The sequence below is a fragment of the Zootoca vivipara genome, chromosome 1, assembly GCF_965207765.1.
Source record: "Zootoca vivipara chromosome 1, rZooViv2.hap1.1, whole genome shotgun sequence".
In the NCBI taxonomy this organism is placed as follows: domain Eukaryota; kingdom Metazoa; phylum Chordata; class Lepidosauria; order Squamata; family Lacertidae; genus Zootoca; species Zootoca vivipara.
The window spans coordinates 85124746-85151153 of record NC_142582.1 but is presented as its reverse complement, the minus strand read 5'-3'; the positions used below and the strand labels follow the sequence as shown (position 1 = coordinate 85151153).

General features: G+C 44.1%; 1 protein-coding gene across 1 annotated transcript in view; it reads right to left on the bottom strand.

Moving 5' to 3' along the window:
* Positions 1-26408, bottom strand: part of CREB3L1 (cAMP responsive element binding protein 3 like 1) — an 83318-nt gene that overhangs the window by 31521 nt on the left and 25389 nt on the right. The window contains exon 2 of the mRNA XM_035115505.3: positions 5219-5447. Coding sequence (XP_034971396.2) covers positions 5219-5447 — 229 coding nt within the window. The remainder of the gene's footprint in view (positions 1-5218; positions 5448-26408) is intronic.

The following is a 26408-nucleotide window of genomic DNA, read 5'->3' as shown; positions in this document are numbered from 1 at the left end:
AGAAGGATCTACCAAAGGGGGGGGAGGGAAATTTCTCTGCCTCTTCTCTTCTTAATGTTTGGTATCACTCAGCATGGATAATCCCTAACCGCAGCAGGGAAACCTATTCCCTGCTTTTGCTGAAAAGAAGGCTTTTCTTCTCTTGTATATACTGAATCTGTGCCATTCTCTCTTCAGGCCAGCTGCTGTCCTTCAACTGCTGGGACACCCACATGGTCCCACAAATTACAGGATCCTCTGCTGGGGTTGCTCTAAAAATATCCTGGCATCCTGAATTATCCGAAAATGAATTGTTTTAAAAATAGGCTCTGAAATGACTGTTCCTCTCCGTCTCCTACCGAGAGATCTGCGGGTAAGTAAAAAAGCCACTTAGTCTTCCACACGCGCCAGTAAGCACTGGCTGCAGGCAGCGGCTTCCACTGTGTCTACTACGCCCAAGCCAAAAGTGCCAGGAGAGGCACAGAGTTCTGTGCATCCACACCCAACAACCCAAGAGACCCTTTTCTCTCCTGCTGCCAATAGAGAGCACAAGTTGACATGTTTTATTAGACCTCCTTCTTGGAACGGGGATGCATGAATTTTACAGAACTTTTTCCAGACAGGTTGCAGCAGGCCAGGCCTTGACACAAGAGGAGGAGCTTAGAGTTAGGTCAGTGGTACAGCAGAAGCTCCCAGGCTCAATTCATGGGATTCCCAGGTAGTCTGAAACCCTGGAGAGCCTCTACCAGTCAGTGTCAACAGAACTAGACTGGGCAATGTTTTGCCTCAGGAGAAGGCAGCTTCCTAGAAGTACTCATCAATTTGATGTCAGAGGCTGTGTGAATATTGAGATGCCCCACAAGTGAAGAAGGGGATCTCTACCACTGAGCTGTGGTCCTTTGCCATTGAACATCTGAAAGGAAACCCACATATATAACTGTACACAATGTGTGCACTCTTGTATGTGAGGGACTCCATTTGCTGTTCAATAATGGCCTAGGCCCAGTGTACATGAAGGAGCATCTCCACCCCCATCGTTCAGCCCAGACACTGAGGTCCTTCTCAGAGGGTCTTCTGGCGGTTCCCTCACTGCGAGAAGTGAGGTTACAGGGAACCAGGCAGAGGGCCTTCTCGGTGGTGGCGCCTGCCCTGTGGAACACCCTCCCATCAGATGTCAAGGAAATAAACAACTATCTGACTTTTAGAAGACATTCTGGCCCATTTGGGGTGCTCCATCACATCTAGACTTAGTTATATTTCAAACCAAACATTCTAATACAGATCCTAACAAAACTTGCTGGAGTCCATTCATTTCCCCTCAATATGGTTGTTCATTCTTTGCCCGGACATAGGCAAATGGCTCTTAAAAGTTTCACTGCCAAACAAATCTTAAACACCACCATTATTTTTTCCTGCACTGCCTCTATTGTATAACCACATTGATGATTTCTTTAAGTCTGAGATGGATGGAGACATAGATAAAGTGAACCAAGAGCCCAGCATATATCCCCAAAGGAGCTTACTAGTTCAATAAGGCTCAAAGCAACAAGAACTGGGAACACATTGTAATGTTCAGTGAATAGTATGCTAGTGGGAGGTCATTTTCTTGGACCAGATCCAGTATGGAAACAACTAACTCTCACACTAAATGACGATAAAGCAGTAAGTTTTCTCTTTCCCTCTCTTAAAATAGTGGGTTAGTGACTCTTACTGAGTCATGAAGCCAAAATCCCTGTTTAGTCTGTTGTTGCAAGCCCTGATTAAGAAGCAAAGGTCATTGTTAAGTCTGGTATATATTTTCATATAACAGAGCTCAGTTCTTATTTGAAATGGTCAATTTCTGTTTCTTCCATTACTGCTGCTCTGAGCAAAGGACACTTGGTAAGCAAGGAAAGCTGAAATTGGCTTTCTTTAGTTTGCTGCAAATCACAGCATAATCTTACACATGTTTACTCGGGTGTAAGTCCCACCGTGTTCAGTTAGGATGCTCCCTAGTAGGGATACACAAAACTGTCAAGTTTGCTTCCTCTCTGTTTCTAACTTTTCCAATCTTAAGTTTAGTTCCTCTTATTTCCACATCAGTTCACAAAACATTTCTTTTTAAAGTTCTTATGAAAATTTGTTAGCAGTTAATGTGTCTTTCCCCTAATATATACATTTCTGCAAGTATTTCCCCCCCCCAAATATAATGCATTTTGCATGTTCTTTTCATTGGTATTTATTTTTGGATTTTATTTTATTTATTGCATAAGATTTATATACCGTACCACATGATTGTAGAAAAAAATCTCATAGTGGTTTACAAAAAAGAGAAAAACAATAAAATTATCACTAAAAATGTAGTCCTAATTTAAAACATACAGAAGGTTAAAACCACAATAAAATAGACTAAAACAAATTAAAACTCCCACAAACTTTCTAAATGTCTGGGTAGGCTTGTCTAAATAAGAATGCCTTCAGCAGACACTGAAGGAATACAGTGAGGGTGTCTGCCTGATTTCAATAGGCAGGGAGTTCCAAAGATTCAGTGCCGCCACACTAAATGATAAAGTTCTTACAGATGTGGTGCCAGTGTTATGTGGCACTTGTAAAAGTGGCTGAGTTGGCACATAAATATGTTATTCACATTTTCCCATAGTATATGCATTTTATGCACATTATTTGTATGGAGAATTGCAAAATGTATGAATTTCAAAGGATAGTTGTTTGCCAGTTTATACTGTTTCAGGGAATGCAGATTAGGTAGGATCGCATAGTGTGGTTATTACTGCAGCCTTATTTCCTTACGAGACAAGAGGGTCTTCTTAAATGAGCAATGCAAAGAAATAGAGGAAAACAATAGAATGGGGAAAACCAGAGATCTGTTCAAGAAAATTGGAGATATGAAAGGAACATTTCATACAAAGATTACCATAATCAAGGACAAAAGTGGTAAGGACCTAACAGAAGCAGAAGACATCAAGAAGAGGTGGCAATAATATACAGAGGAATTATACCAGAAAGATATGGAGGTCTCGTACACCCCAGGTAGTGTGGTTGCTGACCTTGAGCCAGACATCTTGGAGAGTGAAGTCAAATGGGCCTTAGAAAGCACTGCTAATAACAAGGCCAGTGGAAGTGATGATATTCCAACTGAACTATTTAAAATTTTAAAAGATGATGCTGTTAAGGTGCTACACCCAATATGCCAGCAAGTTTGGAAAACTCAGCAATGGCCAGAGGATTGGAGAAGATCAGTCTACATCCCAATTCCAAAGAAGGGCAGTGCCAAAGAATGCTCCAACTACCGCACAATTGCGCTCATTTCACACGCTAGCAAGGTTATGCTTAAAATTCTACAAGGCAGGCTTAGGCAGTATGTGGACCAAGAACTCCCAGAAGTGCAAGCTGGATTTCGAAAGGGCAGAGGAACCAGAGACCAAATAGCAAACATGCGCTGGATTATGGAGAAAGCTAGAGAGTTCCAGAAAAATGTCTACTTCTGCTTCATTGACTATGCAAAAGCCTTTGACTGTGTTGACCACAGCAAACTATGGCAAGTTCTTAAAGAAATGGGAGTGCCTGATCACTTCATCTGTCTCCTGGGAAATCTCTATGTGGGACAAGAAGCTACAGTTAGAACTGGATATGGAACAACTGATTGGTTCAAAATTGGGAAAGGAGTACGACAAGGTTGTATATTGTCTCCCTGCTTATTTAACTTATATGCAGAATTCATCGTGCGAAAGGCTGGACTAGATGAATCCCAAGCTGGAATTAAGATTGCCGGAAGAAATATCAACAACCTCAGATATGCAGATGACACAACCTTGATGGCAGAAAGCGAGGAGGAATTAAAGAACCTTTTAATGAGGGTGAAAGAGGAGAGCGCAAAATATGGTCTGAAGCTCAACATCAAAAAAACCAAGATCATGGCCACTGGTCCCATCACCTCCTGGCAAATAGAAGGGGAAGAAATGGAGGCAGTGAGAGATTTTACTTTCTTGGGCTCCTTGATCACTGCAGATGGTGACAGCAGTCACGAAATTAAAAGACGCCTGCTTCTTGGGAGAAAAGCAATGACAAACCTAGACAGCATCTTAAAAAGCAGAGACATCACCTTGCCGACAAAGGTCTGTATAGTTAAAGCTATGGTTTTCCCAGTAGTGATGTATGGAAGTGAGAGCTGGACCATAAAGAAGGCTGATCGCCGAAGAATTGATGCTTTTGAATTATGGTGCTGGAGGAGACTCTTGAGAGTCCCATGGACTGCAAGAAGATCAAACCTATCCATTCTTAAGGAAATCAGCCCTGAGTGCTCCCTGGAAGGACAGATCGTGAAGCTGAGGCTCCAATACTTTGCCCACCTCATGAGAAGAGAAGACTCCCTGGAAAAGACCCTGATGTTGGAAAAGATTGAGGGCACTAGGAGAAGGGGACGACAGAGGACAAGATGGTTGGACAGTGTTCTCGAAGCTATGAACATGAGTTTGACCAAACTGCGGGAGGCAGTGCAAGACAGGAGTGCCTGGCGTGCTATGGTCCATGGGGTCACGAAGAGTCGGACACGACTAAACGACTAAACAACAAATTTCCTTACCTAGTTTTCCTTTCCTGGGTTGTTCCTACCTGTTTTTAGCATGCTCATTCAGCTTATCCAAACCTCTTATCAGAAGGAAGTAGGATTCCGCCAGTGGGTATTTGTATGTATCATGGGCAATTAAGTGAGCAACACCAGTCCTATTATTAATAGGTGGATTCAAATTGATTATAAGTGGATCAAATTGGCTACATTCAAACATATTTCACATAAGCATATAGAGGGCTTATATTGAATTAAAGATTTTTGTACCAATCGTCACTGTATCTGCAATGTGAACTGATGGTGGTCTACTGTTATCATTAGTATCATTTGTTTATGATGATGGTTTGTTTTTTCCTCTTCTCTTTCTTCAATTTTATTTTAACTTTTACTCATTCCTCTACCCCCCCCCCAATCCTTGTTAAATTTAAAAATAAGAAATCAGTTTTTAGAAAGTGGATCAAATTCATTGCCCGGAGTCAAACTTTCTTCCTGAAAGTAAAGGTATGGGCCATATAATTTAGGTAGCCTGATCAGCTGTCTTCAAGGGCAATGGTTCATTTGAAAGAGAACACACCCACCTAACAGAACCAACTCTTCTGCTAACAACCCGGTAGGATTTTAAGAGGTTTAGGTACACGTTTCTCGATCCAACATGCATGGACCTTGCACACTCACCATTGGCATTGTCTTCTGTCTTGACAGGCATGAGGGGGCTCTGGGGAGCAGAGTCTCCGCTCAGGGAGTAGCTGTGCTCTGCTTGGATGCCAGGAGTAGGAGGGTCCAGATCCATGTCCAGCAAAGGGTTCTTTTCAACCAGCATGGGGTCATCAAAGAAGCTGTTGAAGAGTTCGTTGGAAAAGTCCTCCATGTTCTCGGAGAAGTGGTCGAAGTTCTCAGAGAAATGCTGAGAAAAGGGCAAAAAGAAGAGCATTAGCATCACCTCCGTGAGAGACTAGAGGGCCTTCTACTGAAACGTATCCCAATCCAGATGTATCAGGAGCCAAATTATCTGGAACAGAAGCAGCTATAGTCATCCTTTTATTCTTACCGTTTTCATAGCTACAGAAAGCTGTTGTTTTCTTAAAGAACGAACCAGACAATATCCACAAAGATATATCTCCCTGTCTGCCGTTTCTACCTTAATTTAACCAATCCTATTTAATGGACCCATTTCTCCTCAGCACTCATAACAAACCATCTATACATCTTTTTTAACAACAAGCTTCATGTTATCAACTACATGTTATCGCGGCACTCCTTGGTGTGTGGAGTCCCGCAAGGCGCAATCCTTTCCCCGATGCTTTTTAATATCTTTATGCGCCCCCTTGCCCAGATTGTCTGGAGTTTTGGGCTGGGTTGTCATCAATATGCTGATGACACCCAGAATTATCTGTTAATGGACGGCTGCCCTGCCTCGGCCCCGAACACACTGACCAAGTGCTTGGAAGCTGTGGCTGGATGGCTACGTGGGAGCCGGTTGAAGCTAAATCCTTCAAAGACTCCAATGTTTCTTGCAGCAAACACAGATACACATATCTCTTTAAAGACACTTACATGTCCATCTGGAAACCCTGATTGGGAAAGGGTTCCAACATGTGTGTACATGGATGTTAAAAGACGTGCATGTATATGTGTATATAATGCCCACATGTTACCGGTATTTGCTTGCTGCAAGAAACACTGCTTAACACCATTTTGTCCTTCAACACTCTTAGGCTGCATACGCACCATACATTTGAAGCACATTTCTCCACCAGCACCACCACCCAAAACAATCCTGGGAACTGTAGTTTAACACCCCCCCCCACAACTGCAAATCCCAGCACCCAAAAACTACAGTTCCCAAGATTCTCTGGGCAGGGAAATGTGCTTTACATGTATGGCATGTATGCAGCCAGTGGAACCCTTCTTATGAAAAGCTGTTCTACCTTTGTTAATGGTTTTATGAAGTCCCACCAGATCATACGTTTTAGCCCTTAACAGATTTCTAACCTGTTTCTACCACAGCTTTCACAGTGACCTCTTGAGTCTCCCTTGCTAGCCCCACCAGCTCCTCAGGGAACAGAAATTCAGGACTGCAGCTAACTCATATTACCCTGTGCAGATTCTGCCCTGCAGTCTTCCTACCTGGCTAGGACCAGTTGGGATTCCTTTCTATCTTCTCCATGCTGTAACCACCGCACAGCTCATATGCTTTTCATGGTGACAAACATTTGAGAGGCTTGCTATGGTGCAGTTTTGCCACAGGTGTCCAAAATCTATCCATCTGTCTAACTAAAGGTGAAAAACTACCCAGAAGCCCCATGCAAAATTAAAGAGAAGCATCTCCAAATCCTGTACTCTGCAGATACTGTCCCTGAGATAACAAGCCCTCCCGTATGTTCCTCAAACAGCATTACACACACCATGTCCCTCTAGAGTTTACAAGGCCAGATGTTTCTGTCTATCTTTATAAGAAGGAACTTAAGCTAAACAAAAGGAAAGGGCTGTGAAATTTTAATATCCTTTAGGATTCTGGCCATCTTTTGAGAGTCCTAGGAAAATACAATAAAGTCACATGATGCCTGTGAATATCTGGCTTGCTCAGAAAGATTAACTATGACTTAGTAACATTAACATGACCTGGTAACATTAATATGAGTACAACACTACCATCCAATAAATCCAGATTTTATATTTTTTAAAAAATACCCCAGATCGTTCCACATGGCACACTATTGTTTGCTGGCAGGGGACAAAAGGATTCATCAAACAGTAATCAAGAAGTTACCCTCTTAAGAACCTAGAAAAGGGGAAAGGATCACAGGGATGCTTCACACGTTACATTTCCCCTACACAAAAAAAGTATCCATATCCATGTGGGTTCATGTCATACTGCAGAAAGGTTACTTCCCCCCCCTGCTAATGCTGCTGTTGCATACAAATGGATCAAAAACTCACCTGTCCACATTCCTGCTGCTGGGAGAAAAGTACAGTCCCCTTTGTGTTAAGATACTTGCCAGACCCAGCCACTAGGAGGCAGTCTGGGGCAAGGGGCAATTTAACTAGACAAATTGTTACTGTGCCCCGAGATGTGTTTTGTGGAGAGTGTTTTTAGCTGGAAATCTAATTACTCCTTACAATGTATCCACTGTGCTGTTTTTTAAAGACATATGATGTTCACCGCAATATGATGTTCACCACAATATATTGAGCCTGTCGTTTCTTGACAAATACTACTATTTGATATATGATGCATGGATTAATTAAATTATTGATCATCTTGATGACATATACAATAGGTGGATTGTAAGCATAATTACACATACCGGTGTGTGGGTGTGTGGGTGTGTGTGTGTGTGTGAGAGAGAGAGAGAGAGAGAGAGAGAGAGAGAGAGAGAGAGAGAGAGAGAGAGAGCACAGTCCTATATTATATAAAATACTTTTCTTTTTGGATTGCAGTTCTGATGCAGAGCATCCATTTATTACTGAAAGATAGCATTTCAAGGAGGGAAGTAAGTACCGTACTTTATATAGTATTCTATACAAAACATCAGAAAGGAAAGATGTACTCTGTAGTGTGTGGTGAATGGTCTTAAAATTCCACCCTGAGGCACACTGCTTGCTATTTATTATCCAGAGGAGGGTAGTCATTGTCTGGGCTCCTCTCCGGTGAGGAAATCCCTTGAGCAGGACCTGCCAGCTCAAAAAAAAAACTGAGGGAGGAGTTGAGCTGGGCACCCCGGATACTACAATGTAAGTTCCTGTTTCAATAGCAAGGTGTGTGTTTGTTTTGCTCTGGCATAATATCATTATGTAAATAGAAGCAAGGCAATGAAAAGGCTGCATAGAGGCTGGTTAAAGGAGCAGATATCAGGTAATATCAGGTAACTTTTAAAGCAATCAGTCCTCAGCCATGTACTGAAAAGAGCAGAGAGTTCTGGGGTGATAGCTGGAAGAGGGCTATAGTCGGGTAGATATTCAGTCATCTTGGCAGGAAAGAAGTTGCCACTGGGAATTCTATGTGCACACAACTCCAACCCAGCCATCGGCATTGGTGACATTTTTTCAAAATGCATACAAAAGGTCTATACATGACAATCACAGCATATGGGGTGGCTGAATCTCAAAAGAAACTACTAGGTGAAAACAATATATTTTAAGATCTTGAAAGCAGGCCTGGATCAAGAAGGGAGTAAGAGGGAGCACATGCGCTGGGCAGCAGGTTAGAGGGGGTGGCAAACAGTTTCCTGCCCTGATCACACCACCGCCTCCTGATGCCACCCCCGAGAAAAGTCTCTCCCCCCCCCTTCATGTGCCCTACTGCTGAGAAAAAGAAGGGAACCTGAACCTATAGGCTTCCTTCTCGCTGTGACAGGAAAGGGGAGGCAAAGGGGAGAAAGTCTTTCTCTCCTTCATTCTCCCCTTGTCCTTGCTGCCAGCAAAATATGGAAGTCAGCATGGGACAGAAGAGGAGAAACTTTTTGCCCTCGTCAGTCCTCCCTGCAGGTTATGGATCAACTCCCGGGGGGTGGGGTGGCTTGCCACACTCGAGCGCTGGCAGTGTCCAATGGAAGAACAAGTTCAGGGGTGGCGATGTGAGCCATTTAGCTTCCCAGTACCAGGAGAGGAGGAGATGGAGCCTTCACCCGGGCCACTGCACAACATGGAGCCTTGTGGGACAGAAGGGATTGACCCAGCTGGCTAAAGTGGAGATAACTGTGCCAGGAGTGCACCAAGGATGCTGCAGAGGTGAGCCGGAGGAGAAGCACCAGGGTTTAAATGATTTCAAGGACCTTCCCGCTCTAGGATTCTTTCCCCCACTGGCATATTATCCTGATCCTTTTGCAAGTGCAAATTCTTCCTCATCAGTGCTTGCCCCTTTTATCTCTGGACAAGTACTCATTTACCAGATTAGCACTAACCATGGTGTGCCTCAGAATGGGTTTTTCAGAGGTAAGTGCTTTCTGCACTTAAGGTAGTTTATGCACTGGGATTAGGGATAATTATGGTCATTACCAAAGATTGTATGAGGCACAGGCACCCTTAAAGAAGAAAGCACTCCCAGATCACTCCAGATTTGGAAAATGCTATTTAATTTCAAGGCAAGGCAACAGATTCAGGGGTGAATCATAGTTCATATATTCAGCGGGGTGAATCAAAGGCTGAAGCGAGTTGAAAGATGGTCAGCAACGCCTCCTGACAAGATCAGAGACTCTTGACTTGCCCTTCTGCTAAGGCCCATGTTTGGTGGCTGGAGTTTGCACTTCCATACAAAAATACTGTGACCTGTCCACAACCCCTTTTTAAAGCCATCCAAGCTGGTGGCCGTCTCCACATCTTGTGCCACTGATTTCCATGAATTAATTATGTGTTGTATGAAGAAGTACTTTTTGTCTGTTCTGAATTTCACTCTATAACATCAAGTTCTAGTATGAGGAGGAGGCAAAAAGCGCCTCTCCCTCTTCACATCATACAAAATGTTAAAATGTCCTCCCCAAACCCCTGGCAGGCAGCAATGGGGATGGATGGAGCAAAAAGCAGCACCATTGCCACATCTGGAATTCTGCCACATGCACCAGACAGTGAGGGAGATGAAAGGGCAAGAAAACCATGAATTTTTGTTGCACTAGCTCCAGCCAGCAGCAGCAGCAGCAGCAGAGACCTGGATTAGGTCTGTTGCAGATAGCTAGACTGGCCTAGGATCCTGTTCAATCCCCAAACCAGGATGCTTGTCTTCCCATCCATGCTCCTGCACAAGTTACGTGACCAGTGCGAGCTCACAGAACACAAAAGGCCTGCCTTTTGCAGGGCTATGCTCTCACAGTGCCAATAAGACAAGTTTTGGGGCACCATGTGAGACTGCAGCCCCTAAAAGAACACTTTCTTCAGGGTGAGATCTCAGTGTAAAATTGCAAGAGAACATGGCGCCCAAAATGGCCACCATGCTCTTGCAGGAATAAAATGGGACATCCCTTTTTTCCCAGCACTTGTGGGGTATGGGATCCAGCAGACTCTTGGCCTGGTGAGCCTTGTCCCACCCTCTCCTCCCCGCCTCCCAAAACCTCAATTTTGAGGGTATGCACCAACTACCTCCCATAGGGAAGCCACCAGTGGTATCTTCTGCCTGTGTGTGGATTAGGTAGTACAGTGCCAGATCATCAATCTAGCAAAGTCCAGCACATGTATCTTCCCAACAGAAACCTCTGCCATCGCAGCATTGCTCTTAGTTGTTGTATTTTCCTAAACTAAAAAGCCCCAAATAATTTAGACTTCCTTTTTAGGGAAGGTGTTCAGCAGTGTTTCCTACTACTATATATTTCAGTTCCTACAAGAAAGTTTCCAGATTAAATATAAATGATACTGGATGGGATATACATATATCTTCTTTCAAAGAAGGAAGTTACATTTGTTTGTGTCGTATCCTAGTGGCTTTGCCACAATTGCTTCTTATGTGAGTGTCAGGAGACTAAACTGAGAAGCTCTCTCTTCCTATATAACCTAAATGCTTCATGAAATAATCACTTTATGTCATCTAGGGTGTGCTGCAGAGAAACATCAATCAAGCACTGACTGGAGTCCAATATAGCATAATGGAGAATGTTGTGGATTATGTAAAGCCTTTAAGAAAGGGGTGGGGAACCTGGTGCTCTCCAGATGTGCTCCCATCATCCCTGACCATTGGCCATGCTTGGTGGGGCCAGTGGAAGCTGGAGTCCAACAACATCTGGAGGGTCACAGATCCCACATCCATGCTTTAAGACTTTTGTCAGTTCTTTTTTGTGCTTAGGAAAACCATGGAATGAATTAATATAACTAGGAAGAGGGCTTAAGGCAGACACTCATGTAGATCTTGGGCTGAAGTTCTGGAGCCTCCTCCAGATCCAGATTCTAGCTTGTTTTTCAAAACCATATAAACACCCTTACAAACTGTTCACTGAGTTATTTAAAAGCGAATGAAGACAGCTTTTGCTGCAAGCGTCAAGTGGCAAGAGTGAACCTCACTGTGGCTTCTGTGAACTTGCCTTCACCGGTTTGAGGCAAGCCAGTTGGGAATGGGACCAACATCATGTTGTAGGGAAAGCTGCTTCACAATGGGGCCTGAAGTTAAAAACGCCAACTCCATATTTAGTGCTCCATTATATTATCTGCTTCTCTCTTTCACCCAGTGTTTGCATTCTCTCTCTCTCTCTCTCTCTCTCTCTCTCTCTCTCTCTCTCTCTCTCTCTCTCTCTCTCTCTCTCCTCTCCTCTCCTCTCCTTTCCTTCCCTCACCCCCCATATTTCACAGCCAAAAAATAGCACAAGATGTGTTTCCAAAGAGTTACCAATGAACAGTCAGGGTGGGAGCAGCCAAGGTTCACTGAGACCCATAGTGGGGCTGCGCCGATTCCCTGACACAAGCTAAAGTTTCAGGCCGCTCTTACTGCTCCACTCTTTCCCATGAGCTTGGTGATAGGGGAAGATATACCTCCTGATCTCATATTTGGGCACCATTCTCCAAATGCAGGCAATCTTTTAACTCTGTAGGAAAATCTGCTCCTGCTTAAGCTGTCTCATTCCTGAAGCAAGCATGTGAGGCTGTCAGTCACTGGCTGTGGTACGACACTCTCCCAGTGACAGACGCATGATAGGCCGAGTCTTCCAAACATATTTCCACCACATGTTCCCATCACCACAAGATGAGCTAAGGCTGCCTGAGTGAGCCTTTGTGAATCTCCATTGCAGGGCTGGCCTTACCATGAGGCAGAGTGAGGCAAGCACCTCAAGCACCAGGTGCTGGGAGTAGAAGCAACAGCCGTACCCCACCCCTATGAGCCATTTCCCTCCACTGGATGTCAGAGCTATATGTGCCTGTCATGCATCACCCAAACCACCCTCAAAAGGTACTAACCCACTGCCAGAGTTGAAGTAAAATTCAACCTACAGCCCCAGTCAGCTTCCGTACATGAAGCCATGCAAGGGTGGTGATGGTGCTATCTTGTCCTTTGCCTCAGGGAGCAAAATGTCTTGGGCTGATTCTCCTCCTTTGCCTCCTGAGCATAAAAAATTGTCTCAGAGGTTAAGCCAGGAGTGTTTGCTTTGTGCCTTTCAGATGTGGGTGAACTATAGCAGCACACACCCCATACCTTTAAAGCCCCACCCCCACCCCCGAACTGTAATTTGTTAAGGGCACTGAGAATAGGTGACTTGTGAGGGGTACACTACAGTTCCCCAAATCCTTGGGGTGGAGGAATGTGCTTTAAACATGGTGTGTATGCAGCCTACAACTCCCAGCATCCTTGATTGCAGGCCATGCTGGCTGGGGCTGCTGGGAGTTGGAGTCCAATAACATGAGAAAGGCCCTACGTTGGCCACTCCTAAGTTAAGCTGAACATATACAAATGTGAACTCATCTCTGTTGCTTGGGCTACCCCTTTCCTTTGAGAAACCCAAATTCTTCATTTCGTTTCCTCAGGGTTGTACAGTCTTTTCACCTTAAAAGAAAAAATCCAGGAAAGAGTCTCACCCCCACTGCTTCAGATTCAAATAAGTTCTCCCCATCCTGACCTTTCTACACTAAAACTCACTCCCAAAAGAAGCCAGCAAAAGGCCAATCCTTCTGGACTAAAGCCCAAATCCAGGAGACTAAGGCTGCTTGAAAACCAGAGGTTCTCCTCATGCTGGCCAACTGTGCCAAACCGGGAGGGGATTCTTCTAAGTTTTCTCTTTTACTTTTTATTATTAAATAAATATATTTTTTTCCTTCTCTGCCTGCCAAGATAAATCTCCAATTCCAGCTGTGACATCTGCATTTCCCTTCTCTGCTTTCAATAAGGAATGAGCAACCCCCCTCACCCTACACACCAGCTTCACAGCTGAGGTTTCTTTTACACTCCAAAAAAGAAGAAGCTGCATGCCTCCATCCATTCTTTGCTCCCTTAATAAAAAATTGTGGTGAATGTTAGTGCTCGTGAAACTGCAGCCTGACAGTGTTAACAAGAGACAGGCAGCATGTGGGTCTAGCAACCTGGTTATCACACCTCTGACCTGATCCTCACAATTACTGTAAACCTGTTCCCACAATTCTACCCTTCCTGTCCTCTCTTTGTTCTTAGCCCATGAATATTTCACTTTGGGACGTCCATGCTTTCCACCATCCAATGGCTACTTCACCTGTGGTTTTTAGCATGAACGTATAATCAGATAGACAAAGCTGTCTTTTTGAGAACACATGGGCACTGACTGAAAACAAGTACACATGCCAAGGGACCCAGAGTCAGCCCAATATATGTTGCTGCCTGAGATGGAGGACAAGATGGTGCACCCTCCTCATTTCATGGACAGAGCCTGAGTGGAATGGCAGCTGAACTTGCCTCAACACTAAGGGGAAAGATGGCACCTTCCACTGCATCTGAGACACCAAGTCTAGGGGAGCTGGGTCAGCTCATGCGGCACATACAGCTCTGTATTTCAGCAGAAGGAAACACCTGGAGGTTCAGGAGGAGCAGCCAGAGAGTTGCCACTGTTCTCCCCCAGCATTTCCTGCATCACCTTGTTCTGCCAAATGGTAGAGCAGGCTCCACACAGACCCAGTAATTTGACTCTTACGATGACTTACGGTAATTTTGACTTCATGTGAAACCATGGTTTGTGCTAACCATTGTTTAGGACCCAAACTACTATCTGAGCTTCCAAAGGTACAAAAAGCATGCCATGCTTTTAGAGCTGCTTCTATTTTCTATCCTCTCAGCACTCAGCTTCATAAATTCACCTCCCGCTACATGAAGACCAGCTACCCGAGGTGGTGGCAATAGCTGAAACTACTGAAACCATCAATTTAGACACCCTACTCACCGTTAGACAAACCATGATCTGCAAACTCACTTCAAACTATGATGTTTTTGCTTCCTGGCTAATTACAAACCAACGGATGGCAGTTCAGAGATCATGCCAAAGCATAGTTAAGCTTCTTCAAGCAGACATGAAACTGTGAAACAGCCCTGAAAAAATAAAGTAGGTATTTCCCTTTTACATACGTGAACAAGGTATTTAGTGTTATGATACAAACAATGTCCAACAAGAGCACCAAGTGAGCTTCCTTGAGCTGGTGCCAGATTGGATGCAAACCCACTACGTGTACTTCACACTAAATTCTCATGCTAAGTGCAAATTAAGCAACTGATAAGGAAAACAGACTCCATTCCTGTTTAAAAAGATGCAGTTGGATGTTATGGATCACGAAGTGTAACCTCATACCGGTACACTTTGGTCCTGAATGATATTTTCCAGGCCAATGGATTGCTCACTGCTACACATGTCACTTGCAATCCACAACTGGGGCTGCAAGTTCAAAGAGACTTAACATATGACCTTTTTTCTTATTGGGCAAGTGAAGCATGAATGTTTATTTTGCTAAGAGCATGGTTGTCAGATAGCTGATGAACAGAATGCAACTGATGGTATATACAGCCCAGGGTGGCTGGATCAGCTTTTCCCCCTTCCCTGTCAGTGTCCCCATAAGTCAATTGTGTCCTGTTAACATGGATTGTAAAACAAATGCGCACAAAATTAGAATGTTCTCTATGCAGTTTTTCTCTGCAGTTTTTCTCTGCACCTTCCCCCAAAATATGACACGATTTTGCATGCCCTTCTCTTTGAAATACAATTTTTTGGTAAGCAAAAAATTTGGAATGCAGTTAGCAATCTGCATAGAAGTCTGGGAACTGCTAATTTGGTTGGCACACTTTAAAACACAGGGCAAAATTATCCTCCATTGCTAATATGATTACCCCTTGAAGACTGTCTGGTAGAATTATCTGCAGACTTTCTTTCTACTAAAATGAAATGATGTTATCCAAAGCTGGGTGCCTGAAACCCTTCAGTGGCATGGAAAATACAGAATGTGAAAGAGGTATATATATTCAGCTGTTGCAAAAAATTATATTTTAAAAATGATTTTTTTCCCCTAAGCTTTTTTCTGAAGCCATGAGTTGTGAGGAGAACTTTGCAAGTCACTCTAGGTTCCTTATATTTTATAGGAGGTAAAAATATAACAAACAAGTTAAATGAGTATATACCAGCAGAAATGTCATTTTAAAGATAAAAATCCTTATGACCAGTCCTACTGTTAGGCAGAGTGGGGCACCCACCTCAGGCAGCAGCTGCTGAGAGCAGCTGCCAGGTGTTCGGAGAAGAAAGCTGTATGTGTCATGCAAAGTGCACTGTATCCCCATAGCCAGCCTGCTCCCTTGAGCTGTGGACACAAACGTTGTTGAGCTTTTTCTTTCTTTCTCAAAGCTAAGAAGTTTTTGAGCTATTTTTAAGAAATTCACAAAAATCTAAACTTCCGACATGGGTTCCCTTATGTCCGGATTTTCACGAACGTTAAAGCTATTTCTGCCTGGACACTGTTTCCAATGGCCAGATCCTGTCAGTGTCCAGGAAATTCTGGACGTATGGCAACTCCGTTTCCGAGCACAATTCAAAGTGTTGGTGCTGACCTTTAAAGCCCTAAACGGCCTCGGTGCCTATATACCAGAAGAAGCGTCTCCGCCCCATTGTTCAGCCCGGACACTGAGATCCAGTGCCAAGGGCCTTCTGGCGGTTCCCTCACTGCGAGAAACAAAGCTACAGGGAACCAGGCAGAGGGCCTTCTCGGCAGTGGCGCCTGCCCTGTGGAACGCCCTCCCATTGGAGGTCAAGGAGATAACAACTACGTGACATTTAGAAAACACCTAAAGGCAGCCCTGTTTAGGGAAGTTTTTAATCTGTGATATTTTAATGTATTTTTGTATTTGTTGGAAGCCGCCCAGAGTGGCGGGGGAAACCCAGCCAGATGGGCAGAAATAAATAAATAAATAAATAATAACTACTCTAGTTTGACGCAAAATTCAGCTGCCAGTCTAATCAACTTCTGTCGGTGGAATGGAGATTTGGGTTGCCATATTTACCTTTGCTTCCGGTTGCAAAATATCTAAAATAACCATATTGCCCTACTGACCCCTGCAATAAATGAAGTCTATTCCCCATTGTAAATTCCACCCATCACTTTTAAACAAACCTTGACAGCACACAATCCTGCACATACTTACCCAGAAGTAAGTTCTTCTCTGCTTAATATGAGTTACTTTCATGTCAGCAGGCATAAGATTGCAGCCCAAAGCACATTTGCCTTTATCAGGGGGCTAACTCTACTGCTCAGCTGTTACTGGTGCCCAGTCAATATCTGTATGCATTTCCAGCACTCCTCTTGCCATTTTAACAGTCATGGCTTCCCCCAAAGGATCTTGTGAAGTTTCATTTATTACGAGTCTTGAATGTAGTTAGAAGACCCAGAACAGAGCTACAATTCCCAGCACCTTTATCACACTAGTTTCCAGGATTCTTTGAGGGATTCCATGACTGTTGAAGTGGTATAAGAGTGTTTGAAATGTATGGTGTGAATAGGACCTATACTCTAAATACAGATCCGGCTGAGGGGAAAATGCTTTAGAATAGTCTAGACTCTTTTTCTTTTATATTGCTTCTGCAGGAAAGTTGTAAAAAAAGAATCCTGCCCAGTTCCTTGAGTTCTGGAATCCTTGAGTTTCTAAAAGGCTCCGGGGTTGACATTCCTGCTTTTCTGCCAGCAGCAAAAATGAAGGGCGGGATAAGGGGGCACTTTTACATAATCAAAACCAACAGAGAAGAAAAATATTCATGAGACAGTAGTGAGGAGTATTTTCTTCCTATGTGTTAACAGTTTACAGATCTAACAGTGGAAGGTGATATGTAAAATATATGTTCTCTTTGGCACTCGTCGCCATCCATTTAAAGACGCCACAATGAAGGCTCGTATTCATTTTAGTGCAAACCTCCTTCCAGCAAAGGATCTTTGCCAAAGCAATGGTTTTACAGTTTCTAACGCTGGGTCCCACAAGGGCCACAACGGGTGTCACAGGCACACACACAAAAAAAACCCTCCTGAAATACAGTTTGACCATTGCAGCAGAATCAGGAGCCAGCATTCTCAGGTACTTGCCAGGGACCCCATCTCAGCAAGGAGTCCCAGTGCCGAACCCTGAAACCTCTCAGCCTTCCTTCCTCTGCTACTTTCTGTCCTTCTCTTTTCACCTGACCTCTCTGAACAAGCCAGCTGTGGTGGGAGAGGGGCAAGCATCAGCCTTGGCTTGTGTTCCCTTCTCCATCTTGATGGCCGTACAAATCAAACTCTGACAAAGGTCAGTGAAGGGTCAGTGATAGTGGAATACTTGGCATGGGGCACTTACCCAAAGGCTCACACATCCTGCAGCCAGCAGCACTCAGATATATCACAACAGGCACACTTCAATCATTCATGCTGGCGCTCTTTGAAAATGTGCTAGATTTCCCAGTCAACTGCCAGCCCAAAGTGGCCTTGTTTACATTGAAGATTAAGTGACAGATTCACAAAGATAAATTGTAACCGTGAACCATCCTTGAATGTTAGTGGTCTTTCTAATATCCAGCTACATAAGAGCCGCGGCACACTGCATAAGAGTATCTAAATTCATTATGGCACAATAGTTTGCATGATGCAAGCTTTATCCTATTGAGCAAAGTCAAATATGTGAACTGTCCTCATGTTAGTCTGGGGGCCAGCTGATAGAGAAAAAGTCACCCTTACTACCAGCAATCCCACCACTGCCAGACGCAGAACTGCCAGCAGAATTTGCTGTGGAGAAAGAGGGAGGGGGGAGGAGATAAATGTGCCAACACATTTTTCACCACATTCTAGATGGGAAAAGAGAATGACTATAAAATAAACTAGATTTAATAGTACTACTGTATTTGTATGGAAAGATCAGTAAACCTCTTCAGACATCATACGTAGGCATGTGCAGAGTGGGGTTTGGGTGATCAAATCATGTAACAACTGTGCAGACAGAGGGGCTTTCTCCACATGATGGGGAAGGTTAAGAAATCAGGAGGAAGTTGCTCACACAGGCTTCCCCTCCCCTTCCCCACATGTGTTTGTGGCACCTCAAAAGGGCTATGTAGAGTAACATAAGCAAAAGACAGTATAACAGTCTAAATATGACCCCTCTGTACTCAATGAAAAGCGCCTCCAAAGGTGATTCACAAGCATGATAGCTTTGGTCTTTGTTAGAACAGAACCAGCTGTGACAAAGCATTCCAGGTTAGGCTGTGCACACCATAAATTTAAAGCATATGGCTTCCCCCCCCCAAAGAATTCTGGGAACTGTAGTTTACCCATCACAGAGCTACAATTCCCAGCACATTTAACAAAACTGCGGTTCCCAGGATTCTTTGGGTAAAGTCGTGCACTTTAATTAACCATACTTAATTTGAAATATGAGTGTAAACTTGAGAATCCACTTTCTATCTGAGTTGGGGGGGGGTGTAACAGGGGCTCCCCATGCCTTGAGTGATATATGAACATTGCACTCAGAACAAAAAGGAAGAGAGAAAATAAAAATTGGGGGAAGGAAAGATCCCTTGCATGCATTTAAAAGAAGTGGGGAACGGTTTGTTCTGGCTGATATATGTCTTGAGGGGAGGGGGCTGCTTTGATTTTATTTGTGTCTAGACAGTATATGGGATGTAGCTGCTGCAAGGATCCAAAGGAAATAATGCACAGTGGAGCGAAAGGAAAACTAGGGGAGAATGCCAGAGGGGTGCGGGGTCAGCCGGAGAAAACAAAACGGAAGAAGTGAACTCCCTGAGAAGGCAGCCAATCGAAACGCCTGCAAAGGGTTAACCTGCTCCCAAAAGAGGCCTTCTGAAGAAACAATAAGAAACCTATCAGCCTATTGGACAGCTCCTAGAGACCTAGGGCCAATGGGAAGAGCCTGCCAACGGAGAAGCCTTTTCGGTGAGCAGATCAAGAGGAGTGCAGGGCTAGAATGGAGCAGTCGCTCCGCGTGCGGTTTGTCAGGGCTGAGGTGGGAGCACCGGCGAGGCTGCTGGGATGAAAGCTCCCCTTGCACAGCCCCGAAATCTCCAGGATGCGCGAGATGCTGCTCCTGGAAGCGGAGCCATAAAGCGAGAGGCGCTGGGGAGCCATTGAGTTGCATCTCCTGCCTGCAGCCTGCAGTGTGTGTGACTGCTGTCACCAGGGCCATTCGTTTCTGCAGATATCGAGGCTGAAGCCTGGTGTACACACACACACACACGTGTCAGTATCAAAGGACCGCCTTTCCAAAGGGAGGACAACCTGCATCCTTTGTGCCATGGAACGCAGGAGTGAGTGAAATCGGTGGGCATCCTGCGGGGTGGGCCCCATGAAGCAGGGATGCAAACCACCCAAGCTAGGAAGACAAAAAGCTTGATTTCATGTGCCTGTGTGCTCTGCTGAGTCTTTGTCACAGAGGCTATGTCTGCACCATCCACTTAAAAGCACATCCCTCCCAGCCCTGCCAAGAAAAATAGTTTGCCCCTCACAGAGATACAATTCCCAGCACACTTAGCAAGCTACAGTTCCCAGAATTCTTAGGGGTGTGTATGTGGTTGGTTGGTTGGTTGGTTGCTCATGCAGTTCCTCCCTGCATTCTCATGGTGTGGCTATGACAGGAGATGGTTGCTAGATAAAAATTCTCCTGACTCCTGTACGCCTCCCTCTCCCACCATGTGGTTCAGATTTCGTTACAGGGAAACAGGAAGGAAGCGAGTTCAGGAGGTCCTTGAGTGTTGGATGGAGGCAGTAGACTAGTAACAATCCGTACACCCTGGATTCAGGGATCTGCTGAAAAGTTGTCATTGGCGAATGTTGTATTTATGCCAAACACACACACACGACTTCTTTTCCTACTGGAGGACCTTGGCCTCCCCAAGGCCCATCAGTCTGCCCCCTTTGAGTCATGCACCATGTGTGGGAGTGGGAACCGAGCCACACAGCTAATGTGGATCTACTAATCAGATAACAAGATGTTGGAAATCTCTCTTGAGCAATTCCAAACTCTCCTTCAGGCCCATGAGATTGTTCTTCTGAAAATGTTGTTGGCTGGCCAGTTCATAATAATTAGCAAGTAGTCTAAGCCTGGCTTTTCCAAGTTACATTCCATTTCTTTTGCTTAAGGATATGTTTGTAAAAATCGCTCTTCTGGTCCAAATCTGACTTGCTCCACCACCAACAACAACAACAAAAGTTTCGTGTGGGGGTGCACAAGTTTCACATTTGCACTGTGAGCATATGAGACTGGAAATGCTTAAGAGTCAGAGGGCTAGGCTGCAATGCATAAATCACGTACTCTTTGGTAATACAATCTCTAAGATTTCAACCAAGGGACGCGGGTGGCGCTGTAGTCTAAACCACAGAGCCTAGGGCTTGCCGATCAGAAGGTCGGCGGTTCGAATCCCCGCGACGGGGTGAGCTCCCGTTGTCCGGTCCCAGCTCCTGCCCACCTAGCAGTTCAAAAGCACGTCAAGTGCAACTACTGTAGATAAATAGGTACCGCTCTGGCGGGAAGGTAAACGGCGTTTCTGTGCGCTGCTCTGGGTCACCAGAAGCGGCTTAGTCATGCTGGCCACATGACCCAGAAGCTGTCTGCGGACAAACGTCAGCTCCCTTGGCCTATAGAGCAAGATGAGCACCGCAACCCCAGAGTCATCCGCAACTGGACCTAATGGTCAGGGGTACCTTTACCTTTACCTTTAAGATTTCAACCAGCAACAATACTATATTATGGTAATTGTTTTATGCATTGGGAGTAATCTGTTAAAAATAAATCACACTGAGGGTGGTCTACCACTGCCTGCACTGCCCCAGAAGCATTTGGTCTGCAGCAGGAGGAGAACAGTGTGTGTGTGTGTGTGTGTGTGTGTGTGTATTTGTGCAAGCATGCATAAATGCCCATGCAACTAAAAGGGAATAGAACTGCTGGTCTAAACAATACCTTTGGACTTCAGATCTGATTCTAGTCATCCAGATTGACTGCATCCTTATAAGATGAAGCTAGCACCAACATAAAACCCCCGCTAATACAGCAGCAGGACTCAGGGCAGGGCACACTTGTACTGGCAGACCAGCCACAGATAAAGAAGTGAAAGAGGGTGGGCAAGCCCAAAAGAAGCTCTTTTCCCATATCTTCTGAAAAGGGCAACACGAGACCCCCCCCCCCTAGTGTGTGACTACTTAGGAGGGGGAGGTGGCCTCTGTAGGTGCTTGTGGATCAAGGCCTGGCTGCATAGCTGCCAAGTTTTCCCTTTTCTCGCGAGGAAGCCTATTCAGCATAAGGGAAAATCCCTTTAAAAAAGGGATAACTTGGCAGCTATGCCTGGCTGAGAGCCAGAAAAGGTGGAGCCTCAGTCTGAGCTAGGCTGTTGCTGAAGCAGCAATTCTCTTGGGGCTCCCTAGCAAGTACTTGTTTGCAGCTAGCTGTCGGGTTTTGTACCTCTGAGCCTTTCCAGTACTGGGTAAAAATGGTCACATCTGGTGGGAGGGGCGGGGAGTCTATGCAAATAAGTCAGAAGGCACCAAAATGCCATATTGAATCCCATAAACTTTTAAAAGGAATTCTCAATTTCTCAGATCACTAAAAGATTCATCCTGGCTATTTGTTTCTTTCTCTGAAAGAATTACAACAACAACAACAATCTTTATTACGGTCCATAGACCCATCAATTCTTTACCAAGCGATACACAGCTGGGAAAGAATTACAAATCATCATGCCTCAGTATCTGGAAGAGCTTGTTGCTATAGCAAAGTAGTTAATAGAGAGGACTGGCTAAATCTGTTGGAAACACAGCTGGGTTCTGTTAAGTGTGACCAACTAAACTGTAATAAACTAAAGACTGTCAGGGAATTCCCTGTAAATTTACTTCAAGCCCTTCCTTTTTGAAGACATTTCATATTAGATGCAAGTGACAATGTTCCGCTTCTCTCTGACTCCCAGAATAAGAAACCTCAATGCATGCAGTTCTTGTACTTCAATGTGTATCAGAGAATCCATGCTGCAATTGTCACAGAGAAAGCCAACTGAGATTTCTTTCTTGGGGTTGTACCAAATATTTATCATTCTCTGGTTTTTGCTTTGGAATATGTATGTTCTTGGACAGAGAGCAAAGGCTTAAATTTATAGACTCAGTTGATTCATCTGCATCAAAATATCAGATTTGTATACTGCCAAGGCACCCAAGGTGGTTTCAAAATTTAAAACACAGGAACAAATAAATTACATAAAAACATACGAGTGACAGAATCCTCTCAGGCCAACTGGGAGCTGATGGATTGTGTGCTCCACAGCCTGGGGTTCCTCACTTCTGCCTTGCATGCATCATTACCCTTCCTATCATGTCTTACTTGGCCTGCCCCTGTCAGTCATCACACTGTGAGTTTATTGTCTGACTGCTGTGAATGAATCTAGGAGTTAGACCAGATTATTAAGCGGCCAGAATATTAGTGTTCCCTTAATGGTCAATGCCTGTGTTGTTACAGCCACACATTCTGTTAAGAAATTAAAGGTGAATGCCAAGCATGGCTGGCGGATATCTCTTTATAGAAATTAATTGTTAGAGAGATGGTTTCTTGACCATCCCTAAAACAGGAAAGCCATCAGCTAGGAAGATGGCTCTTCGCACCCCTACCTCGCAGAAAAGGGGTGGGGCAAAAGAGACTGTATTAGTTTAGCATGAGGTGGAAAGACAGTGGCTGGTGGCTAAAAGTATACTGTATTGGGGTGCACCTCTGGGATCTGACATGCAGCAGGGCATCTACTGTCTGCTTATAGCAGAGCTTTCCAAACTTTTCAAGTTGGTGACACACTTTTTGGACATGCATCATTTCGCAACACAGTAATTCAGTTTTACTAGCAAACCGGAGGTTGAACTAACTCCTTTCCAGCCCTGGGAGGAAGTGTGGGGAGCGTTCAAACGACACACATACACACTGCAGCCAACACCCTAACGTGTCGTGACACACAGTTTGGAAAGCTCTGGCTTATGTGTGTGATGTGCCTTCACCTATGTTTGACTTCTATTTGTGTAAATAAGCCCATATATTACCAAAACAAAAGAAAACTATGTTCCCCGCAATTGTCCCAAAGGAAGTCAAGTCTACATAAGCTCCTGAACCTGAGAAATAGGGAGCAAATACAGTAGCAGAGTACTCAGCAGCCCATTACATCTGTTAGATAATGCCACTATCTTCTAGGGCTATTATTAAATAATGTGTAATCTGGCTCTGCAGCAACACTCTGAAGCCCAAAATGTTGCCAGAGCTGAGTTCTGCTGTTATCCCTAAACCAGTGCTATTTTTCGTGAAAAAGAGGCCTCGGAACTCACCATGAACACCTCCCTCATTCTCTTAGAATGGCAATGGCCCCCAACCTGAGAGGTGTCAGAACTGAGTTCCAGGGAGTTCCAGCAGGAAAAAAAAGCCCTGCCGTAAACTATCTCAAAATATAAAATACTCATTTGAGGAGCACAGTTTACAAAACTGTAAAGCACTATACTGATCACAGAAGAAAACCTGTAATCCTTTCTTCATATAACCTGAGGTATAGGTTTAACGATAAAAAGGAATTATTTTATGTCTCTGACTGATGGTTGTGACTTGAATCTTTAGGTAGCAGTTGTGGATTAGAAGATTTTGTGAGTAGCTCTCAATGCTAAGGACCAGGCTCATGTTAGATGCAAACAAACTGTATCCTGACAGTTCTTGAAAAACCCACTTTGAGAGGGGTTCACTGAGAACAGATGAATAAGGCTAAGCCTTTCCTTGCTCCATAGCCTCTCAGATTCACTGGGAAAGAGGGCAATTTGGATAAGGGAAGTGGCAGAGAGGAAAGATGTTGTTTTCCACCACTACTTCTCAATAGACCCCTCTCAAAGCAACTTTCCAAGCTTAAAAAAAGAAAAGACATTTATGTCAGGATCTAGTTACACACATTTTGTGCAGATAACATACAGTTTGGCCCTGTTAAAGAAACCCAAAGAAACAGCTCATTTGGGTTTTCCAGCTCTATCTGTGGTAGACAAAGACTAGCCTGTGTCCACACTGGAAAAAGAAACTGATAGGATTCATAATGATGTCAAGATCACACAGACACACAACATAAACCACATCAAAAGATTGTGGCCAGAATAACCAAGTCATGAAAAAGAAGCACAACATTTTAATCCCTACCATTCATGGGGAAGGAATGCTGAAAGACCCCAATAACTTTTTTTAACCTTTATGTGTGGATGGGTTTTTGCTGTTTGCTTTGCTTTCCCCATAAAAGCAAGATGTAAGGAAACTGCCTCCAGATCTTAGCACTCATTTCCCTCAATGGGAATTCACGTCTTCATACAGGTATAGAAATCATACCTGCTAGTATAGCCCTGGCAGGATTTACCGTAATTCTACCACAGCCTTGTAATTTGTCTTGCTCTGCATGTTTCTCGAACTGCAACTGGCCTTTGGACAGGCTTCCAAACATTTGAAGTACTTTTATAGCTAGGAAGAGATTATATGGAAGGAGGCCAAACTTCAAAGAATAGCCAGGCTCTGCTGAGGATGAACTTTTTAAAGTCTGAAGCACAGAACGCAGAATACTCAGAAGGACTTCAGGGCTCATTGTCTGGGACATTTGAATTTGCGAGGGGGTGAGTGTTGCACTACAAGCCAGAGGGGCCAAATAAGAAGTGACATTAATTGTGCAAATGGAATTGACATCCCATTTAAACATAAAGACCCATAACAAAGGAGAACAGAGAAACTGAAGTTGGCATCTGGACAGCAGACAGAGTGAGAAGACCACTCACCTGGTCACCGTCTTCCCCACTATGGTGAGTTGTAGTTCCAAGTAAATTAATTATTTCTAATTCTGCATCTCTACATATAAATCAGGGATGGGGACGCTGTGGCCCTCCATATATCATTTGATTCCATCTTCCATCAGCCCCAGCCAGGATAACCAATGACCAAGGATGATGGGAACTGAAGTCCAACAACATCTGGAGGGCCACAGGTTCCCCAATCCTGATTTGTATGCATAGATGTGGAAGAAGGCCCACTCTCTTGTAACGACCAGGCTCCCCTCAGATGGTGGAGACCTTCCATTGAATATCTTAAATATGCAGATAGGTACATATTGAGACAGATAGTTACTTGTGATAGCAATGCTCACCTTGATAGGTAGCACCATTTCTGTGACCATCTTGGGTGGCTAGGAGGTTAAAATATCTATCTCAGACTTGAACAAGTGCTAGTTGGGGGAGGGGACGGGCTGGGAAACCAATATCAAATACTATTGGAGAAAAAAAGCTAATTTGCTGGCATTGTGCCCAAGGTTTGTGATCAGTTCCAATAATTGTTTTCAATTTGGACCACAAGTGAATAACTAGAGGAATGTAACAGCAGTTTCCTTATTATAAAGCCACAGACTTAAGAGTTTTGTTTTTTGTTTTTTAATGGCAGTGAATATCTGTGCACATGGCTTGCCACAAGTATCTATGGCCAATAATTCAGAATGAGCCACAAAACTTGATATACACAAATACATCTGTACAAAATGTATTTCATTATTTTCTGTTGCTTAAGGTTAAGCAATCCCCTCCCTTTTCACAGTACCAGTTGCCAGTTGCCAGTTGGCAGGCATTAGAAGAAAGACTGACTTGAGAATGATTGAAAATGGGATACAGATACAGTATGGATCTAATTCATCTTGGCATTTCTGATGCCCATAAGAACACAGAGCACCGTTCTATACATGTTCAGAGGCACTTAGCCCCGGTAGATTGCATCCTTAATTATCTATAGTTGTCTATATCAGTATTCCAAGGGGCTAAACTACATCCAATCCTTGTAGTTTGGTTTGAGCAGGAGTCCACAAAAGATTCATTTAGTCCAACATCTTGATTCAAATACAGACCAGCTGGATAGGTAAAGGGCTTTAGCTCGGTAGTAGAAAACCTGCCTTTCTTAATCATCCCTAACATTAAA